We start from the raw sequence: 23,492 nt of genomic DNA, 5'->3' as shown, positions 1-23,492 counted from the left end.
AGATCAGGAAATGTTTACCTTTAAGAATCTACTACTCCCACCAAAGGCATGGTGTTAGCTTGGTGCAGGCATCTCTGACAAACAGTTGTATTGCTCAGCCCACCTCCCCCAAAGCAGCATTTCAGGCTGGCTACAGAACTACAGCTAGTTCTGCCTTTGGAAGGAACAGCCAGGCAAATTTCTGGACAAACAGGCACTTTAGTCTTCACTGACTGCATGAAAGTAAAAGCTGAACTCAAGCTTGGAAAGGTCTTAATCATTAAGCAATTTACACCATTTCACTGGAAGATACTCCAAAAGCTTCATCTGGGAAAATCTTGCTAGTGACAGTTGGATTTAACTCAACTCTGCTCAAGTCTGTCAGAGCATTACCAAGTAGTTCCCCCATCCTGAGTCACTTCAAGTAAGAGTTGAATCATAATTAGTGCCATTAAGTGTCAGAGCCACATTTTAGAGTTAAATGCATAGCAGAACAAGTTATCTCTAGGTCTAGCTGTAAAGCTGTTTTAGTAACAGTCTAGTATTTAGTTAAAGCTTGATCCCAGCTGGGATTCCTGACTGACACAGCACAGGAAACGCCTGGAGCCTGGAACTACTTTAGACACTGCCCAGGGTCAGGCAAATACTACTGATGTAGGTTCTGTCATTGGCAGAGGGTGAAGCCTGCAAGTGTTTCAGCCTCTTAGAGGGCGAAGTCTCTCCCCAGATGGACTGAAAAGTAAGTGTGGACATGGACAGACAGACATTGGACAAAGCCCAAACCAATGTTAGTAGCAAGCAGACAGTCTCAAGGCATTCACCACAGTGACTAACAAGCTCTGGGTGTTTGAGAGGCACCTGCTCTTACCTTGGTCAAGTATTCCTTCATGACCTGGATAAAGTATGGCATGGCAAAGTCCATAATGTTGTGCCTCCACGCTGTTTCCAAGACAACATCCGGCCTCAGGAGATCGTAGCAGGTGAAGAGACAAGCACCAAAGCATTCCCTCTTGTTCTCCTGCAGGAACCACTGCAGCAGCTCCTCTGCCAGCTCAGTATCTTTGGATTCTGAAGCGTACTGCATGGCATCCTGCAAAGCACAGAGCCTCAGCCTCAGGGGACACAGCAACCCACAAGGGGCTGGTAACCAAGAGCCAACAAGCCAGAACCAACAAGGCAGAGCTGCACAGCTGCCCTGGGTGCTGCCTCACCTTGTAGAGCCTGTCCTTCTTGCAGAGCTCCACGCTCTGTTTCCAGCGGTTGTTGCCCTTGAAGAGATAGGCGGCGATCCTCCGGAACTCTATTAGCTCGTGCTTCTCCAAACGTTGGGCAAGAGAAATGTTGTCAAAGTTGTCATAAGCATCTATAGAAGTCCTAAGAGCCTGAGTGAAGCAGAAAGGAAAAAAAAAAAAAGTCACACCTCAGATGTACAACTGCACCCACAAAATGCAAATGTTTTCCGTTAGTTCTGTATTCCTGCTTGTAGGAAGATAAAGTATTCCAGCCAGACCTGCAGAGATCTGCTATTCTATTTGAGAAGCTGCTGTTTGACACACATGGAGTTTAGATCTTTCAGTCAGTATTTTTCAGTAGGCTAAGTCTCTGTAAACCAGGCAGCTGTTCTCTGAAAACAGCAGAGCAGCCAGACATCACAACTGTTTGCCTCTTCTGAGTCCTTTTGGTAGCACACAGGGTTTGTTTGCCTTAAATAAAAGCTGTCACACTTATAACATAGCCACTCTATCCCCAATAGGAATGACACAAACTGCTCTCAGGAAGCCACTAATACTTTTCCACTTAATCCTTGGCTCCTCACCACTAATTCACTTTAAAGCTGGAGAACATACACTTAAGGAATTAAAGTTAACAGCAAGCAGGTAAAAACTACTGAAAATGAGAAAGAAAACTCTGTGTTTCTACACATGAAACAAAAGCTGAGAATATGAGGTAAATCCAGAATGAAGTGCTTCAAGACAAGACATACCTGGTAATCTTCTTCAATAATGAAGAGGTTGTTGAGGGACTCATTGACTGATTTGTTGTTGTGATTTTGAACTGAGCGCAGGTAAGGCTTAACCAGGGGCAGCTGTTTAACCTTCAAGGAATCAGAGAGACACATTTAAGTCAGTTTTTGTGGAAGTCTCTTAGCATCTTCCCTGGCAGGCAGGGGAGTAGCTAAGCATTTTAAAATGCTACTACAGCTCAATGCTTTCCCAGCTTTTGTTTTTATCTGGGTAGCAGGAAAATTACCTTTGTGAAGAACGTGACAGCACGAGTGTGGTCAAGCCGAGGGGACAACACCATCAGCAGATCATTGAGCAGCAGAGGCTTAAATTCCAAATAGAATTGAACTGCCTTGTAGTACAGCTCCACATTGGCCACCTAGAGACGAGTAAAGATGCATGTTCAGAGCAGGAGTTTGATTGTGGGGAAATCCAAAAGAAAACCAGACATAACTTTTACCAGGAAAGCAATACCTTAGTGATGATATCTTTGAACTGGCCTTCTTTCCAAGCATCTGTTGGGTGATTCATCATTGTGATTATGGCATTATCATATTCTTCATACTTATCATACAGGAACACCAGTTCAGCCCAGAGGTGGGCTTGTTCTGCAGCTCTCAGAACCTAAGCAAAAGGCAGAATTAGCAATATTTGTTAACTGGAATTTCCAGCAGTGATCAGGCTTTAGTGCCATTAATAACCTCAGGAACTGCTTGTGCAAAAGCTGGGTACAGACAGCCCAAAAAGGTGTGTTTTCAGTTAAATTTAAAGCCTCAGATATTCACCTTGGGAATGTTAACCCTGGACCAGAACAGCTCCAAGTGCTCCCTCATCTTCTGTGGCTTGAACTTGGAGTAGAGAATTGCCAGCTCTGTGAACATCCCCATGTGTGCTCGCTCCAGCCCAAGTGCTGCTTCCAACATAGTGATCAGCTCCTCAAAGTACCCACGATCCTTAGAGACACAGAGAGAGACATTTCACATAGAAACCATCCAGAATCTCAGATTTTGACAGGGTTGCCATGACAGAATTGACTGTACAACAGGAGTCAGCTTAATTACCTGGTAATAGTTGATGAGCTCTTCCAGCTCATCTGCATGCACTACAATGTGGAGCCCACACAGCTGAGCCAGGCGGAATTCTTTTCCATCCACACAAGCGAAGCAGACCTGGAATTGAGAGTTGTGTTACTGCTTAGAACCAAGGCTCCTGAGCAGGCCCCAGCTTTGAGGTCCCTGAGCTCAGGGGCAGTGAATTCACCTCCTTCCACGTGCGAGTGCTGTTGGCTTTGCGAGCGCCGTCCACGGCTGCCTGGTACTCGCCCAGGTGCACCAAGGTCGAGGCCAAGCGGCCGAAGTTGGACACGTTGTTGTACAAGAGCTTGGCAGCTTCATACATCTTCTCATCATAGCAGCGATCACCAACCTGGGGCACAGCACAGCCAGGTTATTCCTGCACCTTTTCAGCCAGTGGTTTACATTCAATGTGTGGCATTCAAGCCCGTGTCAAATGGATTTAAAGGCCAAGATCTATGTGCGTATCCAAAGAGAGAGAATTCCCAACACCCCTCTGTGAGTCAGGAAAACAAAGTCTGTCCCACTCACCTGCTGGATATGTGCATTGTTGGGGCCATTGATGAACTCCTCTAGCTCTGCCAAGCGGTTTGTTTTGGCCAGAGCAAAGATTAATTCTGTTTCCACATACGACTCCCGGGCCTTCTTGCGTGCCATCTGCAGATACTTCACCAGTTCTTCCCAGTTTCCTATGGAAAGGAGTTCAGAATGTTTATTTCCCACCACTGGAGACACTTGTGCTTAACTTAAACAATCGCTGAACCGAATTTTGACATATTTCTACAGCCCAAACAATCAACAACCTTCACACTGCTCATTATGCATCAATCAAATAATCTTAAAATGGGCCTAACTAAAATCTTATTTAAGTTCATACAAAGACTCTGAAAGAAGTCTCCAGCTAGCTAAAGAAAGAAATTACAGGCCACTGATTATCTGCAGATGGAATACACTACCTTTTCCCATTCTTATTTAGGGCAGTCCTTGAAGGGCCAGATTCCTCTACTTGCACCAAGATACAGGTCTGGCAGAACTGCAGTTTGAGCAGACCAGGCAAAAGAGCTGAGCAACATCAACAGCCAAGATGTAAACAAAACTTAATCCTACCACTGGCATTAGCAGCTTGAACAACTTCCATGTATGAGGAAGGATCATCTGCTTTGATGTAGGAGTCAATTGCTTCTTTCACCATCCCCTTCTGGAGCTGTGCTTTGGCCAGCTGGCTCCACACTGCAGGTTCATTGCAGCGCTCGGCGAACTCGTACGCACGGTCCAGGTTCCCAATGTGCTCTATCAACACCTGGGGAAAGGATAACCACCATCAGCCACTCTCAGAAAGGCTAAGAGTGTCACTTTTACAACACACTAAGCTGGAGTTTATCTAAGTTCCTCAATGGATCCACAGCTTGTAAAAGAGAGGGACTAATTCCATACAACTTGCACAGCGTGAGTGATTTTAGGCTTACAAAGTTTTAATAAACAAATGTTGTTTAGGTTTGAGGACACTTGGATCCTTAAGTGCAAAGGTTAAAACTCATCTATTTTCACAGAAACAGTGTCTGTTTTGTAAGACAAGACACTGAGCAGCTTTGGGCACTTTGCTAATTGGTGTTAAGCACCAGCAAAGTCCTTGTGAGGGGATGCACAGGGATTTTTTACAGCCTGAGAATTGAAGATACCTGTACAGCTGATGTGTTGACATCAAACTTCCTGAAGATAGCAAATGCCTCCTCAAACAGCTCATTGCTGATAGCAATATTGGCTATATCAGGGGCATCGTAGTTATCCAGGCGGTTGATGTACTCCATGACACGGGTGCGGTCAGCCTTGATAGCTGTAAGGATGAGAAGGTTCTGCAGGTTCCTGAGGAGGGAAAGAAACAGTACTTAGCAAATAATGACCAAGAAATTCACCCTCCCCTCTGGAGAAGGTATTAGTTTATTTGCTGTTTCACATTACAGCAGTAACTCCAAGTTTCCTGTGCCTTAGTTTTCATTTCACACACCTGTGCTCACTGAACACTGAATTATCCAGAACAATTTTCTCCAGCAGTTCAATGAGCTCGTTGGGAAGATCTGCAGTCATGAAGGCCTTCACAGTGACAGACACTTCCTCGGGGTCCTGGGTCTCTGACAGAGCAGTCTGGACAACCTGCAGGCAGAGCAAGGCATGCAGAAATGAGTGATGTCAGGTTCTGCAAATCCAGTTGGGACAGGCAAGGCTGTGAATGTCCTGCAGCTGTACCTGGTCAATCAGGGGTCTCCTGTAGGGGTTGCTTTCCAGCAGCACACTGGCCCAGAGCTCGGGGTCCTTACGGCGAACTAAGTAGCGGGAGAGACTCTTGAACAGGGAGTTCTCATTGCACACCTGGAGAGAGGCACAGCTTGCTCAGAGGGAAGGCAAGGCTATGGAGCCTACAGAAGATTGTACTGAACTCTGAACTGAGGGGCAGACTGAAATCTCTGCCTTTGTTACTACATTAACCTCCCATTTTATGATAAGCAGGAGAGTTTCCCGTTTCTCATTAAGCTGCAGAGGGAGGTTAAACAGCCACCTCCTTTTGTGTGTTAGAAACTTGCACTTCCCAGCTTAACACATTTAAAAAAAACCATGCTTTTGTCCTAAAGCTTTCTATGCAGCCCCTGACACTGATGTTAGCAGTCAATCCCAGGGCAGCAGCCTGGCATACGTACATTGATCAGCTCCAGGTCACACTGTCCACGCTCGTACGCCACGCAGGCCAGGTGAGGGTCCCTCTTCTCACAGTACTTGCCAACAACACGGCTGTCATAGTAGGGGTTCTCACGCAGGAACCTCTCTGGGTTGTTGTTGCTGTCAATGTAGATCTTGGCCAGTGCATTGTGAGTGGCAGGCTCCTCACAGCCCTCGTGAATTCTTGCTTCCAGCCAGGGCAGAAGCAGCTTCAGCCTAGAAGGAATTGATTTTCATGTTAGAGGTTGAGTGAGTAAATATCCAGTTGCATGATTTCTAAACTCTGGATGCCAATCTTGGTGTAGGATAGTCGGGAACTAAACCAGAGTTCCAGTGCTCTGTTTTAACCTACATTTTGATTCATTATTATAATGGTGTAACCTTCTGACACTATGAAGAAAACGTACCAAAGTTATCTGGAGAGATTCCCCACATTTGTCAAGAATTAGAGCTGGTTCTCACCCAGTGGCAGCTTCTGCTTGTGTCAGTACCAGCTTTAGCTGTGTGACATGCACTGATGGATGAGCAGCAAGCACTGCCAGACTGGAATTGGTAAAAGACTTGTAGAAGTTCAATACCTGTTTCTTTTCTCAACCTCTGCAACAAGTTCATCAGTTGAAAATTGACCTCTCACTACAAGGATGAGGTTCTTGATCACATCTTCAGAGCAATCCACATCAAGCAGTCCCCCAATAACAACGGGCAGACGGCTGGGATTCACCTGCACAGGAGCATTTAAAGAGGTCAGGATGCTGGCAGGGAGCAGGGGCAGGCAATACTGATCCCCAGAACTCCACTTGTTAAGACTGACTCCATCTTCCCACCTTTACTCCCAGCCTCTGAGGTTCTGAAAAAGCTTAAAAGTCAATTCTTCAGTCAGCAGGTGTTCCCACCCCAGCCCAGTGGCTCACTTAGCTCCCACAGGAAGAGCTCCTGAGCAATCCACTTTGTCCTTGCAAGAAGGTAAAAGGAAAACTTCCCCTCCTCCCCCCTCCAAAATGCTGAGACTTAAAATCACCCCAACAACTCCAAAGTTATTCTACCAAGTGGCACATGAGTGGGAGTTACTGCTTAACCTGACTGAAGAATGAGACCTGACTCACATCAGGGCTAATTCACTGGAGGCCACTAATAATCACTTAAATGTCAGTCTCAGGTACAAATCTGTTTGCAGAATACTTAAACATGATGCCTGTAGTTGTATATGATACTGTAAAAACTGATCAATTTGACTCACTGAAGCCAAGGGACAAGTTGTCACCTACCTTCTGTACATAAATCTCAATATATTTCTGGAGATTATTTCTATACAAATACAGCACCAAGTCATGGACAAAGTCAAAGCGGTCGCACACAATGATGAGAGGCAGCTGGTCAGTGAGTTTAGCTTCCTAGAAAGAGAACAGCTTTAGTAATTTGGTTTTGCTCTTGGACTTAAGCAGACAAATAATACAGTCACTTAAACTGTCAAAGCAGCTGAATTTGGAAAGCCAATCTCAACAGTCAACCAAATAATGACAGCTTGTTGTTCAGCTAATTGTTTGCAAGATGTAAAGTGAGAGCACCCACACCCACTGCAGGGAGTGAGGAGCAAGAAGCTTTTTGGAGTTTAACCCTGCTCCTTTGCATGGCAGACTCTACAGAGTTTTACAACACAATACAACTATTACAAGCCTAGGCTATAGAGAATAGTTTTGGTTGCCACTGGTGTTTGGTGTGCAGGATTAGCACTCTGGGATTTCAAAAGAAATTTAACCAAGACTAGATTAAGTTGTGGTTGATAATGTAAAACTTAGATACAGAATTAACTTTGAGTGCCATGTGTCATGTGATACCTCCTAACTATGGATTTAGAGAACAGTGAGAATTAAGCTCTATAGCAGTACTACTTAAACTGCTTACCAGATTAATTATCTAAAAGCATTCCAACTTTCAGCATAAGGTTACAATGGTTACAGTACAGAAGCTTAGTCTATGTGGCAGACAGTATTCCGGATGCATATTTCAGATCACTTATTCCAACATGCACATCCCAGAATATAATCCTACATATAAATTACACTTAAGGACTTTACACAGGGAGGCCTGTACTGGGAGATTTACCTGGTACATGTCCTGCACATTCCAGACATGGAACAGCACAAAAAACAATAACTTTCATCAGGAATTTGACAGCTTGATAACATATCTTAGGTGGCTTGATCAAATGACATACCTTACACCTCGGTGACACCAGGTTTGTTTTAGAGAATTCTCTTGGGAAGAGTTTTGCCATCTTCAGATATGATCAGCAAAATCTAAGACTATGCTATGTAACCAACAAACATGAAGGCAGGAAATGTTCCCAGATAAAGTTTTCCCCTCCCACATGGTTCCTCAGGTATTTCTCAGTGTTGTGTTTGTCAATAAGCTCAGTTCTAAGACTACAGAATCTGAACTTTGAGCACAGCATCCTTCCCTACTCTCCAGCAATGCTCTGCATCAGTCAGGATATTGCCCACTGACTGGCATCTCCCAGCAGAGCTAAACCATGGCTCACCTGGCTGAAATTTCAGTGTGTAGGAGTAAGATCAGCCCTGAACCTGAAAGCATTTATGGAATGAACTGACTCTTTTCATCTGTTGTTTCTGTAGTTGCTCACTTGGAGTTGATTACACTATAAATAAGCATTAAGTTATCAACTCATTTGGCACTATGGGTGTTGTCAAGTTAAGCAAACTGTTTCCTATTTCATAGCAGACATTTTTAACAAGTTCTTGGTAAGCTGGGACATTTACTACAGGTTAAGAGTTCAAGCCAGATTAACCTTAGCAAGAACAGTGAGGAAGTGACCTGACATTCTTATTTTTTAGACAATATTCCAGGCTCAGACTTCATTAGGAGGTACTGTCAACATGGCAGATACCTCAGGTTTGAGGACACTTGGATCCTTAAGTGCAAAGGTTACAACTCATCTGTTTTCACAGAGCTGCCTCATTTCACTAGTGACACACCACGTTTTATCAGAACCCCCAACAGCCCCAGACAGTCCAGTGTTACCCAAACATTACCTTGAGGAAGTTTTTAACACGTTCTGGATCATAGCAGTTGCTTTCCCTGCAGATTCTTTCCACTTCTTTAATTTGTCCTGTCTTGCATGCAGCTTGAATGTACTTGAAGTGCACATCTGGATCCTGGCTGAAGTTTACAATGGAGCCCAGGAAATAAAACAAACCTGGAGAGAAACAATCAACACATTATTTGCTGGTCTCATTTAAAAATACAAATCCCAAAGGCTACAAAAATTTAAAGCACCCATTTTCAACAAAGGCAAGAGGCCAGCATTCTAGGTTTTTCTACAGCTCCAAACATTTTCCAGGATTTCAGAAAAAACAATTATGCAACTGAATAGTGGCATCCACCCTAAACAGGGAAAGGTTTAGATCTGTTTCAACACAGTTTGAGGCCTAACTACTTAAGCTCATTATGGCATTCTAGATTTCAGCAGACACACATCTGTAACGAGGTGAGCAACAGCTCCTCTTGCAGCAGTACAGACTCACCTTCAAAGCTCTTGAAGGACTCAAAGAGCTCAATGAGTGACTGTGTTGACAGCTGTTCATGGTACTTGGAAGCCACCTGGACACAGATCTGCAGGTTCTGACGGATGTTAGCGGACAGCATCGCACGCAGACACTCCAGGGAGTCTTCTACTGACAAGGACCCAAAATAATTCACTAACCACTGCAAAGACACACAAGGCATCTTAGACCTGAGCAAAGAGCAGTTATTAGAGGCAGGATTTGCAGGTGCAGGGTGTTTGATGCCTTACCTCAGGGTTGAGGAGGTGAGTGTGAACCACCGCACGCTTGATGTCGTAGAGGTCTGTGAAGTGCTCGAGTGCTCTCTGCAGCAAACCAGCCTTCTCACACAGCTGAGCTATGTGAGCCCGGTCATAGTGAGTAAACATTTGGTTTCCCAGGATGGCATCTGCAACCTGGAAGGAACAGGGAACATTTTCACTCAGTTCCTGAGCACTCCCAGCAGTGTTTGCCATGTCCAGCTGCAGGGAGCCTGAGCAGTACCTGAGGGGCGTGCATGAGGTTCATCTCAAGTAAACGTGTTTGCAGGGGACCTTCTGAGGGACGATTATTCTTCAGTGCATCCAGCAGAAAGGCTGTACATTGCTGGATTAAATTATATTCCATAAAGACATCCACAATCTGAAAAAAAAAAAAAAACAGGAAAGAAATTTAGGTTTTTGATTAGGAACTGGAAGTATATTTAAGCATCAATAGCTAAATCCAAACTCATTGCTCTGATGGTTTGAGCAGGGCTCCTCTTACCAATCTAATGCTTGGAAGTCAACATCTCACAGCAATAAAGTTATTTACCTGAGTTATATCTGCAAGAGGCTCTTCATCTTGAACGAGCATTTGTGCAAACTGCTGTCCTTGATCAGGGCTGATTCTCATTACATTCCTCAGCAAAAAGATCCAGTCTGGAGTATATCCAACCTGAGAAGATGATGGAAAGTGAGAACTCAGCAAGAGCACCTTGTTAAATACAGAGCTCAGTCAAAGCTACTGTCAGGAGATTACACAACTCAGCCAGGATTCCCTCTTTTGGAAAAGGCTACATGGGGAAGTAGGGAAAGACCCATGTATGAAGTCTAACAGTAGCTATTCATAAAAAACTTGAGGCAAAAGTAAATACTACACAGGCTCTCAGATTCCCCACAGTTACTCCCAGTTACTTTGGAACATGCACTAGTTATCATTAAATACAGGACAGATACAGCAATTTAATTTTCTCTCACCTTCTTAGCATACAAAACAATCTTCTGGACTTGTCCTGTTTCAGCAAAACACTGGATGACCTTGTTTGGAACGTTGGCTCTGAGATAGACACTAAGTGCTAGCGTGGGATCCACAGATTTCACAAGGTCTCCCAGCTCCTCCGAGCACTCCAGCTGCTCACAAACAGAAATGCAGTCAGCCCACCCTGACAGAGCCATGCTGAGATGCACTACCACTCTCTTCCTCATTTCTCTTCCTTTTGGACTTTAAAAAATAAGCCCCAGCTTGACAGCCTGAGCTGACTCTCCCAGCAGGGCTCTAGTGGGCTCAGCTCCTCACGCTCTACAGCACTCAAATGAATTTTCAGAGCCAGAACTGGGTGACACATTGTACCAGCATGTCTCTCCAATTAATTACACAGCTGTAACCACAGCTCACAGCACTTGCAGTCAGTTTCCAATGGACTGGCTTGGCAAAGCCCAGCAGCAGCTCAGAGCTTTCCATGCTCTGCACAGCCTGCTGTGATTTTAAATGCAGAATGAGTGAGAATTGATCAATTCTCTTGCAGTAGTTTGAGTCATAGTGACAGGTAGAGTGAGCACCTATTGCTCAGCTATTTGCTGTCACTGCTGAGCTCCCAGCTGAATTTTCCTGGGAAGGGGGGAGGCTGTCAGGCAGTGCTGTTCCTTCCCCCCACAGCTCTGAAGGTATCAACCCCAAACTCACCTTATCTTCTTTTAACCATTTTTCCAGGAGCTGCTTGCGGCCCTGCTGGAGCACTGGTCTGCAGAGCTCCAGTGACTCATACTTGTTCAGCTGCCCTTGGTCCAGCAGAATGCCAAAATACTGCAGGAGAGGGGAAGTCTGCCCTGGCTGAGCTGGAACACTCTGGAACCGGCGTATGGTGTCTGGAGTACGCAGGATTCCCTGCCAGAGACAGAGAGAGAGAGAGAGATCCACTTCAATTTTCTGCTGTTGTGGCTTGGCAAGAGTTTCTCCAGGAAGCTGGAGGTAATGTCACTGTAGCTGTCACAAGCATTTCTATGCTTTGCCAGCCCAGAATGTCAGGAGCAATATGGCTGAACACCAGCTCAGACATTGAGATGCTTAGACAGAAAATGTGCTATAATAACCCATTACATTTATTTCAGTAGCAATGCAGATTTAAGTTCAGAATTAGGACACTCTTGGCCTTGCAAGCAAGTTCCTCTCATCTGAATTTAGTCTTAGCCTGGGTTTTTTTATCCTGTTTCCAGGTGTACCCTCAGCTAGAGGTTGTCTTTTCACAGACACTTTTTTGCATCACTAGAGAAGTAAAGGTGAGTACCAGAAATGTTATGAATCATAGCCATTACTTCATCATTTATTCCTCCCTTCCTCTGTGGGCCTTACAAACTCCAAGATCATCCATCTTGCAATCACTGTCATCACCCAAGGTACCTGTGAAGCACCAAACTACCTTGGGACACGAGCAGTAACAAGAATGTGTTCCTGCCACTAGAAAAATTCACTGAGCTATCCTGAAGCCAGTAGAGTTCAGTGCTGTTGTGAACACTTTACCTTTGGGGCATTAGCTGCCACTTTTGCTGCCTCTGAGTAGTTCCCTTGTGCAAAGAGTGCATTGAATTTCCTGGCAAAGAGCTCCTCAGCCCCCGCCAGGTTGTTGCGGACAGCCATCCGTAACGCCAGGTCAGGGTTCTGCAGCACGTTTGTGATGTAGGGAATGATGTTCTCCTCTTCCACACACACTGACAGCACCTGGAGAAACCACCAGGGGAAACATCCAGTTAGCCCAAGTGTCAAAAGTGAACCAAAGGCTAAGCTAACTTCTGAGGGGGAAGTTAGGGTATTCATGGAAAGTTTTTCATCCCTTGATAACTCATAATTATCATTTTATTAAAGAGGCCTCTGGTCAGAAAGAACCAACATCATCCATTGTCTGCATCAAAGCAGGCAATTAACAGTTTAATTGAAGTATCTGCAGAGGCAGAAACACAGAAATACAATGGATCTTTCAGGGACACAGGGATCTTTCTAAAACTCAATGTCTTAGGTAATCAATCCTAGAGGATACCAGGAACAAATCTGCTCTGTATTTCCCAAGCTCAACAAGGAATCCACCCAAAATCAATGTGGGCTAAAGGCATGGCTGTACAATGTTAGTAACTTGTTCATAAAGTAGTTAAGTATGGAGATAGAACAGCAAATTTATTTTGGGGCACACAACACTGTCAGACCTCACACGCTCTGAGCAGAGTTCAAAGTTAACATTTCTGGAAACTGAATTTTTATTCATAGACATGAACCCTGCAGTGAATCATGAAGAGCCAGTGGGATCAGCTAAGAAGTGGCTTCCAGGCCAAGTTTCCTTACCTGTCCCTTTCTGTTGACCCCAATAATTCCAGCTGTTGCTTCGTGCTGTGCAGTAACAAAAATGGTCTCTCCACTGATCCTGTTCATGTAGATGCAGGTGCCAGTTTCCAGGTCATACAAGTGGATGTAGCCATACTTTGTTATGAGGAACACCACGTCGTGCTTGTCACTGATCTGCAAAACAGAAATAGATTACTCAAATTTGGCACTGGATAAATGAGTTGGTGCTTTTGGAACAGCTGGGCCATTTCAGGACAGCCAGAAGTGCTGTTTTATTTTTACTTGAGTACTATCACAGCAGAATGACGTTTGAAGAGCTTGAAAAGCAGTTAAAACATATGGATATTTCTTCTATAAATAAGAACATGCTGCTTTTGAATGCTGCTTGTCTCCACCTTTACTTTCCCACTACTGAAGCAGGAGCAGCAGCCACACCAGTCACACCAGTTTAGGCCCACATAAAGCAGCTGGCTCCCAGTGCCCTCCCTGCTCCTGTCACATCCACCAAGAGAGGCTGCAGACCTTTTGCAGCTGTCATACCTGCATAGCAACAGGAAAGTCACTTTGTGCTTCAGGAGGGAAGAAGACATCCACAGCTTTCTTTGGAAAGGGCTGATTCCCAGTGGGTGGTGTGCCAACCTCAATGATATGCAGCTGTGCAAGAGATAAGATTAATTCTTGCATCTAATTTATTTCACAATAGATTCAACAATGAAATTACAGCAGTTCTCTTGCTGCTCAGCCTTAATCCCAAGTTTATGCAAAGACAAACTAAGTTAATCTTCATAAATATTTTCACTGGCTAAAGGTGTCGCACCTGGTGTTCATGTATCAGAGGTGAGGAAAACAGTTAAACATGATCTTTAGTTGCCCCTAATTACTTGGAAGTTTCAGGATTCAGTAAGGTTACTTTAGATGCAATCTTTTAACTTGGTTCACATTCTGCAGAGACAGTTCTGAAGATGTTTCTTTGAATCTAGCTCTGGTTTTACTCTAACTCACATAATTCCAGCATTCACATGGGATCATTATTTAGCCCTGCAACACTATTGCTTTACTTTTTTTTTTATTTCCATCCAATAATTTGGAAATTATTTGAGTCTGATACCAGGGATCAGCATCAAAGAAAGATTACCACAGCTTTTCCCTCAAGCTCAGCCTGTGAGGCTGAGAGTCACATGTTTCAAGCAGCTAACTGGGCTGGTCATGACATGCCACTTAACTTCTCCACTCACAGATTCTTGCTACACCAGGTAGTCCAAGCTCTGCATGCACCACATGTCATATCCAGACTGACACAGTCCTTCACTTTCTTCCTTAAATGCAACTTTTTGCATTAAACCACTTGTTCTCCTGGAAGCAGAGAACGAGGGTGAGTCACCAAAGATTACAATATGGTTAGAACCAAGCCTTACCTTACCCCCAGCTTGCCCTCTTACTGCAAAACAGAAGAGAGTGGATTCTTCAGCATTCCCTTCCATCTTGAACTGTGCAAAGCTGGCTGCATGTCCCTCGATGGGCTGGGACACTTTTCTGTCCACAGAGTACAGCTGCATTGCCCCCACCACACGGTTTTGCTGCACAAAAAAGAACACGTGTCAGGAAAAACAAGCACTGTGACAGTAATTTAATATTGGTCAATATGCTGCCATTTAAAGCTTCCTCTTACAACAGCATCACTTCAGACTCGACCTTGCACTAGTGTTTATATCATTACAAATCCAATTATAGTAATGTCAGATTTTCAGTTACACTTAAGTTTGTTATTTGAAGATTGAGACAAGCATTTAAGTTTAATAAAACAAACAGACCAGTCCTGCTCCTGTAGAAGGAGACAACAAGACAATCTCTGGGGTTTCCCCACCTTCCTGGAGGTAAAGTACCTGAGCAGATATTCCAGTCAGCAGGAGCCATTTCTGCTTGGCATCAGTTCTGTAGTTGATGATCTGGCAGCCGGCGAGGCTGGAGTGGCGATCAAACATCTTCACAGGCTGCGACTCGCCCTCCATGCTCCAGTGGTACACGGCGTTATCCGTCACGAGGGCAACGGTGTTCAGAGAGATCCACTTCCAGAAGGTGACATCATCTGTCATGGTGTGAGCCTTCATCTTGCTCTTCATCTCAATGTTAAAGATTTGCAGCGTTTTCCCAGCTAGAAGACACAGAGTTGTTAGGCACAGGACAGAGCTGCACTAGGACATCAAACCCTGGGGACTCCCTTCAAGAAAAAGCTGCTCTACACTGGCAGACCTTCAGGGATCAGCCTTCACTTGGAACCAGACCACACTCCTGGGGCTGATTTTACTGATTTGCCACTACTGAGCAATCAAACAGATGTGGAGAACGGGTTGGTAGGAGACAAAAGCTTCAGCCACACAAATGGGTTGGAGGATACTTCACATACACCAACACCAGGTCACAGTCATGCTGAGGCTCCTTGGAGCTCTGAGGGAAGCTGTCAGTGGCACTTAAAGCTATGTCCACATCTGTTTCAAGTATTAAAAGGGCACAACATGGAACAGTCAGGCTGGCAGAGGGCTTTTGTAATTCAGGCTAATTAACCAAAACCTTGGGGTTGCACTAATGGGATACACAGCTACTGACTGCAAACCAGACTGACAGGAGCTGCGCAGGGCAAGGAATCTAGGGACCAACACAAGCTCTAGAAGGCAAGAGGAAAAGTTCTCCAAATCACACAGAATGGTGCATACAAACATCCTGAACAGCCACCTGCAGTCAAATCTACCAGTCTGTATAACACAGTGGCCTAAGAAATGATTTCTTCCTGTTGAGAAGATAAGAAAAGTTCTGACCAGTTCTATTATTTATAGGAGAGAATTATTTAAGCACACATAAGTGTAGCCCCAGAAGGAATAGAAAAGATCCCATAAAACTGGATGCAGGCCAGAAAATCTGCTACAGTTAGTAACTGTAGGACAGCTTGAGGAAGTCACAGTGCCACAGAGGCAAGTGCCTGCACTCACCAAGGACTGATTTAGCTCAAAGCCATTAGCTCAGCAATTGATGCAAGATGCTGAGTGAGGAGTTTCTCCAGAACTTGGAGAAATCTCTCTACTACAGAGTTACTCAGGCTACAGGCAGCAGTTTGTTTCCACATCTAGTGCAGCTGGAGCTTTAGGGTTAAGGGAGAGGACATTCAGGTAACACATTCCTACATGCTAGGCAAGGTGTATTACAAGGCAAAATCTAGATTGAGTCAAAGGGGTCAGTCCTGTTCATAAAAAGCTCAGTATCAAGATCCCAGTGATTCAAGTACACTTTGGGTTCTTGAGTGGATTAATTTTGGGAATCTTAGGGTTTCCCTTGTTTGGGAGGGCACAGAAACCTCTGACTTTTAGGCCTTCAGTTGCTTAAACACCACTGTTCAGCCATGTGCACCATAAATCTGAGCCATTTTATTCTGCTTTTTCTTGTCATAAGACACAACAGGTACTAGGTACAGTCAATTGAGGTAACTCACCATCTGCACACACAAGAAAGCATTAAAGTTGTGACAAAACAGTAGCACAGTATTAAAGGCAAAGTTAGGTAACATTGGATACATACAAATCTTTCCATTAGCAATACATGCATTTCTAGAGTGACTGCACTTTAAGCTTTTTGGGCCTCTGAGGGGAAGAGATGGACATTTCTGGAGACTCCAGAGGAATGCTTGTTCTCTGTAACATCAGAGATACCAAGCTGGCTGACCTTGTACTTCCTTCACCACACAAGTCTTCCCTGCATAGTTTTACTCCTCTTATCACTGCCTGATACAATAAAAATGCACTGGCCTCTTTCAGCAAGGCCAAACCAAGGCCTTTAGGAATATTTGTCCCCCCTTCCCAGCCTTAGTTTTCCTGTCTCTAAGGAAAGGTTTAGTTGATCTAAGAGTTATACTCTTAGATCAGGTCTCACTTCCCTCTAACATGATTCCTTAAAGGCCACACTTGGCTTCCAGCTCTCCCTGCTCAGAAGCTGCAGCATTTGGACTGAAGGAAAAAACTCATCCTAATGATCAGCAAAATAGCAGGAAGCCTCAGCTGAAGCTCCCTGCCCAGCTGCCTCCAGAAGAACTGAAAATGCATTCAACTTTAACTCCCATTAAGCTGTGGAAAATTGCTGCAGGATCCTCCCACATAAATTACCTGGGAGAGCTCAGTCCCTCCTAAACTAGCTCTACAGCAAGCTCTCCATCCACTCCAGCAGCCCTTTAGCAGAACTCATACCTTTCAGTGCAATGACTTTACTGGCAGGGTTCATGATAGCACTGTCAGCTGAAATTGGTCTCCTGATGGGGTTGCTGGGGTCGTTCATGTCAATGATCACCACCTGAGCCTGTTCTCCTACTTTCTCTCTGATGCAGATGAATTTGTCAGACTCCATGGTCAGAGTGCTGAACCCAATGTTTGCTGGGTTGATGCCCAGACTTTGGAGCTGAAAGAGAAGAAAAAGGTTTAACATTATTACCTTGGTATAGCCACAAGCAGCTTTTGTGAATGTCACAGGAAATATCAGACTTTGCCTTTTTTTGGTGACAAACAGCAATGCTACCCCAAACCTGCACAACACAAAATGTTGCACAATTTCAACTAAACCCAGCAGGCTTCCTGGAGAAGCATTCAAGCACTTGTATCTTGTCTTCAAGGTCCATTTACAACTTAACCATTAAGAACTCAATCTTTGAGCCCCCTCACCTGGCTTAAAGCACTCTGAACTCACAGCCTCAGCCCTCACTCTCACCAGCCCTCCTCCCTGAGCTCATCCACTGCCTTTGGCAGCTATCACTATTTCAAGCTTAACATCACACGTGAGGTGTCTGAGCTTTATCTCTATCCCTGTGCAGCTAAAAAAAGCTGCCTGTCTAGCAATTAGCCCAGGCCTGTCTCGCAGCAGGAGGCAGAGCTGGGCACTACTGAAATCACCAATGGCCCTGTTTGACACAGGAGTTATCAATAAACCACTTCCTTCTCTGAGCCACAGCCTGCTCCCCGAAGCCTTTCAATGCCCACATTTCTTGTACAGCTTGCAACAAAACATTTCAGCTAACAGCACTTTGCAAGGCCCCTGTATGAGGAGGATGTCAGTAGGGAAACAAAGTTCATCGCATTTTTAACAGCAAAAATGCAGCCATGGTCACATCACACAGATATCCAGCTTGTCCACCTTGAGAACCCCAGTTTTCTTCTATGAGAAGAACTATCAGCTCTAATATTCTGGTATTTTTCTTTCTGGAAGACCTTCAAGCCCAAGATGCCCCAAGAAGGGCGAGACCTTCAAAGGCATTTCAGGCTGATTGTGCTGGTTTGGAGCTCTCAGCTCTTATCAGCTCTCAGCTCTGAGCCAGCTCCAGAAGGCCATGCCCCAGCTGCTCTGCTCCTGCCTGTTTGCAGCTCCTGATAAAGAGGGTTTGACTCCACTTCCCCTTTGCTCAGGCTCTGCAACAGCACATGTGAGGAACAAGTAACATCTGAGCCATGGCAGAGCAAGTTAACAGAGCGAGCCTCACAGAAGTCACTTGGATGGATGATGCAGATTGTGCAGAGAATATTCTGACAATAAAGCCAGGTGACAGCATTTGACAGCTATTAAAAAAATAAAAATCAAACCCTAACTCCTTGACAGTTCAGAACTCTTTTACTCAGATTTAATCAAGTGTTTGAGGTCCAGCACCCCAGAACCTGACCCCACATTCTCCAGCCATTTAGGAGATTTTAGATTCAAGCTCAGAAGTCCCTTTCACACTTTGAGCAGTGTCCTCGAGACCTGGCAATTGTACCTGAGCTAGGCAGGGTTATACACAACCCAATCACACCCCTGCAGGGAGGGAAGGGCTGGAGATGTGGGAGTTTGATCTGGTGGAGCTGGAGTGACTTACTGGGACGTGGCATTTCCTTTTGCTGGGGCTGCAGGCTTAGCAAGTGCCAAATCATTTATCAAGCACTCAATTTCCTCGTTAATTTGGTAGAGGGGGCGGCTGCAGAGAGCCAAGCAGGCAATAACTCACAGGGTGAAAACAGAACAAATCAGAGCAGCAAGTCCAAGCAGATGGCAGGACCTCTTAGGGAGGTCTAGACAAAGCCACCACAGCAAAGGTGCTTGGATACTGCAAGGCAGATTTACCTTAATCCACAGCAAATGCCATCTGCTAGTGCAGCTCTGAGGCTCTGACCCAGGTGGGACATGGCAGACTTTTACAATTTCTGTTATCACAGGTGAGGTATTTCTTTGCAAAGATTTGGAAGATTGGCACAGGAGCTCTGAAGAAGTTTTCTGATGGAGGTGCAACCATCTCAAGGTCTCTAAGTGCACAAACTCCTCCTGCCAACATTTCATCTTTCATCTCAACAAACCAAGTGCATGAACCACGTCTGCTTCAAGGCTCAGGAAATTGACTCTGACAGAGACAATCTCTGTGTTTGGTTACACAAGAGTGTCACCAGCCAGGAGTAGCACTTCCTTGCCCAGCTGGTGAATTTCTGGGCTGCACAGAACTCCTGAGCACAGATCATTCCCTGGAATATTGGTTGTTTTCCTGCCCAAACAGGCTGAAGTTCAGGTGAGTGAGGCAGGCATGTTTATAAAGCTAAGCAAAGCAAACAGAGATGAAGATTACTGTTAGGAAACACGACAGCAAATATTTCTTTGAAGGCTTTTATTCTGAAAATTTCAATACTATTCCATGTACAAACTCAGGAGCTGAACTACAACTAAGGACTACAGATTTTCTATTACAAAGGGAAAGACCCCCCAAGTATTTTATGCTGCACCAGATCCACTACATTTCACTGATTCATAAACAAAAAAAAAGGAATTTCAGACATTGCTATATTTTACTACAAAACCCACTTCCTTGGCTTTTAAGCAGATATGAAAGCAGAACTTGCTAACTGTCCTTGGGCAACTGATTTACAGTTGGGAGTTATTTCACACCACCATTTGTTGGAAAGATCAGTTACACCAGACTCCTGCTAGGAATAAAGTGTTCTGTGAAAGAGCTGCTCCAGTAGAGCGGAACCATGAAACAGATTGTAGGGACAACAGCAACTCCTGTGTTCAGCAGTCCCCAAAGGACTCATCTCACCCAGGATCAGATACTCCAGTCACTTGCAGGTTCTGCTGAACCCTGGAATTCTGTGATGGCATTTATCTGAGCAGCCCTGAGATGTGAGTCACTGTAACGTTGTAAGGCAATGGCTGATTACCAGAATTGTTTTTTCACTGGAAGATAATTCAAGTGCATTCTTGGTAACTTAGCCAGAGAAGTTGTCACATGTGTGGGACATCAAACTGAATGGTAAAAGTGCTGACAGGAGTCTCTTTGTTGACCCCTTCCTGTAATGTTCCCTTTCTTGTGGCAGTCTGCTTAGCTGTCAGATCATTTCTCCTTGCCTGTGAGGAAGGGCACGGAAGTGCTGAGCACACATTTCACCTCAGCTCTCACACCCAACAGGATGGAACCACTGCTCTGTGGCCACGAGCAGCTGCTCAGCCCCTGCCCAGAGACTCCTTATCTGCACCCTGCTAGAAATCACAAAGCTGAAAAACGCCACTAAACTGGAAAATATAAATTTTTTTGAGAAGTACTTCAGTGTGCAATGAATCATATTTAGCTCTATCCCAGGCCATGCTTTCCTAGGCTTTGACTGACCAAGGCAGACACTTGAGCTGCTCTTTTAATTCCACAGACCAAAGTTCAGCAGAGCAAACATCAGTCACACTAAACCATTTGTGTTTGTGATGCTCTCTTAGTTATCCCTGCAGTTCTGAGAGTCCCACAGCCAGTCCATGGCAAAGTACTCCACATTCACCAGTGCAAGGTAAGAGTTACAGCCTGTGGCAGCCTAGGAAGTCGTGTTTTCAGCAGATAAGGAGATTCAAGGGCTCTCCTGTTTCTATATCCTTCCTATTTTCTGCCTCACCCTCAGCAGGCTCTCAGCAGCCAGGACGTGCTGTGGGACTGCCCCAGTTCCCCCAGTGAGGCTGGACCTGCTGGAACTGGAGCTCAGACCCACTGATCCCACTCCTCCTTTGGGCTGAGGCCCCAAGCCCAGCAGGAAACACGAACCAGCCCAGGCACCAAGGCAGCAGGGCCCTGCACCCCAGTGCCTGGGAGGGACAGGCCCAGCACAGCTCATAAACTGCTTAACTCATTGCTCCTATCCAATTAGTTGGGACACACACACAATCCCTCTCACTTCCATTCTCTGTTACATATTTTCCCTCTGTAGGAATATTCTAAAATCACTGGCTTTAGGAATTTGGATCCACTAAGAAGCAGAGAGCAAGAATCCCACCAAAACAGCATTAGGCACCACAGTTCTCCAATTCCTGACTTGCATTATCACAGAGGATGTAACTGCTCCCAACTAATGCTGTTACAGCAGAGATTTGTGGTTTAGGCTGCATTAAACTCCCTGTCAGCACAATACATGGAACAATTTTGCTGTTTGTCATATTTAGAGCAAAGTACTGAATTTATATATTTTGTTCTATGAATCCTTGGCTGTCCTGTTTTATTCTCTGGCCCAGCTGTGATTCCAAGAGCCATCCAAGCACCACCACAGCAGAACAGCACAGCTGCCATTCAGGTTGGCTCCATCAATGAACAATAGATACAAACCCCCTTTTCCTAGGGTTAAAAAAGCACTTCTGTCCTGGTATCAAGTGCACAGCCTGAGCTGGCAGTTTTCTCTATATTGTTTTACAAAAATATTTAAATTCAGAAGAATATTTATTCATGCCTTAACTCAGTACAGCAGTGGGCCTGCTCCAAGTTCAATATTTATATATTTCAGGGTAGTGTGGTTAAATTAAGTGGCAATCACAGTTCATCACCTGCTAATTAGTCTGGTTCCTTCTCACTCATCAAGAACTTGTCCTCTTAGAAAAGCTCCACTGACCCACCACAGCAAGGAGCTGTTTTATTTTCACCCTCAAACACACACAGAGGAACATTTCAGGAATTCCTGAAGCCTGGATAGGAGCAACCAGATTTGCAATCATCCCACACACTGAACTCTGATCTCCCACTACATACACAGTGGATTGTTTCCTCATAGCCACTTTGGGGAAAGAAAAAAAAAAAAAGGCAGCAGCTATATAAAGTTTTATAACATGAGTGTCGATAGCACAGCAATCAGGTTCCTCCCTGAAAATTCCCAAGGGAAGTTTTGCCCAGGCTGTTGTTGCTGGTCCTTGGTGGCAAGGCAGGGGTGCAGAGCAGACACCACACAGATAACAGCAGCCTGCACACCTGGGGCTGCTGAGATTGCAGAGCTCGTGACTCTGACAAACAAGCCCTGACAACATTTTTGGTTTTACACTCCCCAGAAAGCTCCCTCCTCCCCAGCAAGTTACCTACTTGTCCAAAGTCCACCTTTAGCTCCAATTTGGGGTACAAAGCACTGTGCCCCCAAGAGATGAGACATTCAGGAGCAAGGTTTCTGCAGCTTTCACCTTTTCATTCCCAAATCACACAGCCAAGCTGCCAACAGTAGCAGCTAATGGTCTGCCTTGAAGCTGAACACCAGGACAAGCTTTGTACTTGACCACTTTTTAACCTCCAATAATGAATCTGTGGAGAACCAGGATCACATTGTGTTTATTGATTGATTTCAATAACAGCCTGTAAGAACTTTCTCATTCAAATCCATCACCTGCTTTTTAAGGCTCCAGCTGGGTACCTCCTCTTTCATTGAGAATCACTACAAACTTGCAGGTGTTGCACAACAGCTGTACAACAAGTTTTCTAGACAAATGTGGGTCAGGTACAGTTCAAGAAATTGTATCATTGAGTCCATGAGGAGCCTGGACAGCAAAAATATTGCAATATCAGTGTTTCTGCTCCCAAAATCTACGTCAGGAACTTCAGCAGAAAAGCGACTCCTAGAACCCAAATTCCTCTGAATTTTTTTTTCAATGAAATGAAAGGAGGAAGTTCAAAGGCAAGAGCCACGTGCACCCAGGCTCGGAGGGGTGCACACCCAGCTGAGAAAGGATCAGCTCCTGTGTGCAGCTGTAACAGAGACTGGTTCAGCCAGTGCTCCACACCGAATGGGCACAGGCAGAGAAAAATGCAAATCCAACCCCAAATAAACAGACAAATCAGTCTGGAGGCTGAGTAGTCCTGTTCCACCCTAGTGCTGGCCTGGAAGCTCCCAGCACTTCTGGCGTGAAGCAGATGAGTTTCATTATGTAACAGTACTCATGTCATTAGAGACCTGGCAGTGGGTCACATGCAAGGTTTGGGGCTTAAATAATGCACAAAGGTGCAGTGCCACAATGCCTGATTGAGAGCTGGGCTGGCTTTCACCTGAGTGCACAGAACCTCCTCAGCACCTGGGGCTGGACAAGGCACTGTCCGGGAGGTGAAGCTCTGGCCAATTCCTGACATTCTCCTGTCAGTGCTGCTCACCACAGGGATACCTAAACCATGAATTCTGGCCTGCTTTTAAACCGATATTGGAGTAAAACCATTCAGTGCTCAGCTACACACCTGAACAAGCACCAAAGCAGCATTTATAAACAGCTGTAGCCTTCAACTAAGTATTCTGCAGTGGTTCTTTTAACAA

At 45.0% G+C, this 23,492-nt stretch overlaps 1 protein-coding gene across 2 annotated transcripts in view; it reads right to left on the bottom strand.

Moving 5' to 3' along the window:
- CLTC (clathrin heavy chain) overlaps positions 1-23,492 on the bottom strand; it is a 29,903-nt gene that overhangs the window by 5,248 nt on the left and 1,163 nt on the right. For both annotated transcript variants that reach the window (XM_054286977.1, XM_054286978.1), the window contains exons 2-30: positions 17,148-17,355; positions 14,802-15,070; positions 14,334-14,495; positions 13,459-13,572; positions 12,919-13,092; positions 12,106-12,303; positions 11,272-11,472; positions 10,566-10,718; positions 10,141-10,263; positions 9,832-9,969; positions 9,579-9,743; positions 9,310-9,490; positions 8,818-8,981; positions 7,033-7,158; positions 6,346-6,488; positions 5,749-5,983; positions 5,300-5,422; positions 5,061-5,206; positions 4,735-4,918; positions 4,163-4,355; positions 3,587-3,744; positions 3,243-3,407; positions 3,044-3,151; positions 2,768-2,935; positions 2,457-2,606; positions 2,230-2,361; positions 1,964-2,074; positions 1,191-1,361; positions 848-1,069 (exon numbers count right to left, since the gene is read on the bottom strand). In XM_054286977.1, coding sequence (XP_054142952.1) covers positions 848-1,069; positions 1,191-1,361; positions 1,964-2,074; positions 2,230-2,361; positions 2,457-2,606; positions 2,768-2,935; positions 3,044-3,151; positions 3,243-3,407; positions 3,587-3,744; positions 4,163-4,355; positions 4,735-4,918; positions 5,061-5,206; positions 5,300-5,422; positions 5,749-5,983; positions 6,346-6,488; positions 7,033-7,158; positions 8,818-8,981; positions 9,310-9,490; positions 9,579-9,743; positions 9,832-9,969; positions 10,141-10,263; positions 10,566-10,718; positions 11,272-11,472; positions 12,106-12,303; positions 12,919-13,092; positions 13,459-13,572; positions 14,334-14,495; positions 14,802-15,070; positions 17,148-17,355 — 4,785 coding nt within the window. The remainder of the gene's footprint in view (positions 1-847; positions 1,070-1,190; positions 1,362-1,963; positions 2,075-2,229; positions 2,362-2,456; positions 2,607-2,767; positions 2,936-3,043; positions 3,152-3,242; positions 3,408-3,586; positions 3,745-4,162; positions 4,356-4,734; positions 4,919-5,060; positions 5,207-5,299; positions 5,423-5,748; positions 5,984-6,345; positions 6,489-7,032; positions 7,159-8,817; positions 8,982-9,309; positions 9,491-9,578; positions 9,744-9,831; positions 9,970-10,140; positions 10,264-10,565; positions 10,719-11,271; positions 11,473-12,105; positions 12,304-12,918; positions 13,093-13,458; positions 13,573-14,333; positions 14,496-14,801; positions 15,071-17,147; positions 17,356-23,492) is intronic.

This window comes from Melozone crissalis, unplaced genomic scaffold (assembly GCF_028551555.1).
Source record: "Melozone crissalis strain CALT ecotype California unplaced genomic scaffold, PUWL_Pcris_2 ptg000057l_1, whole genome shotgun sequence".
Classification (NCBI taxonomy): Eukaryota; Metazoa; Chordata; class Aves; order Passeriformes; family Passerellidae; genus Melozone; species Melozone crissalis.
The sequence above is the reverse complement of the archived record's forward strand: the minus strand, read 5'-3'. Positions and strand labels throughout refer to the sequence as shown.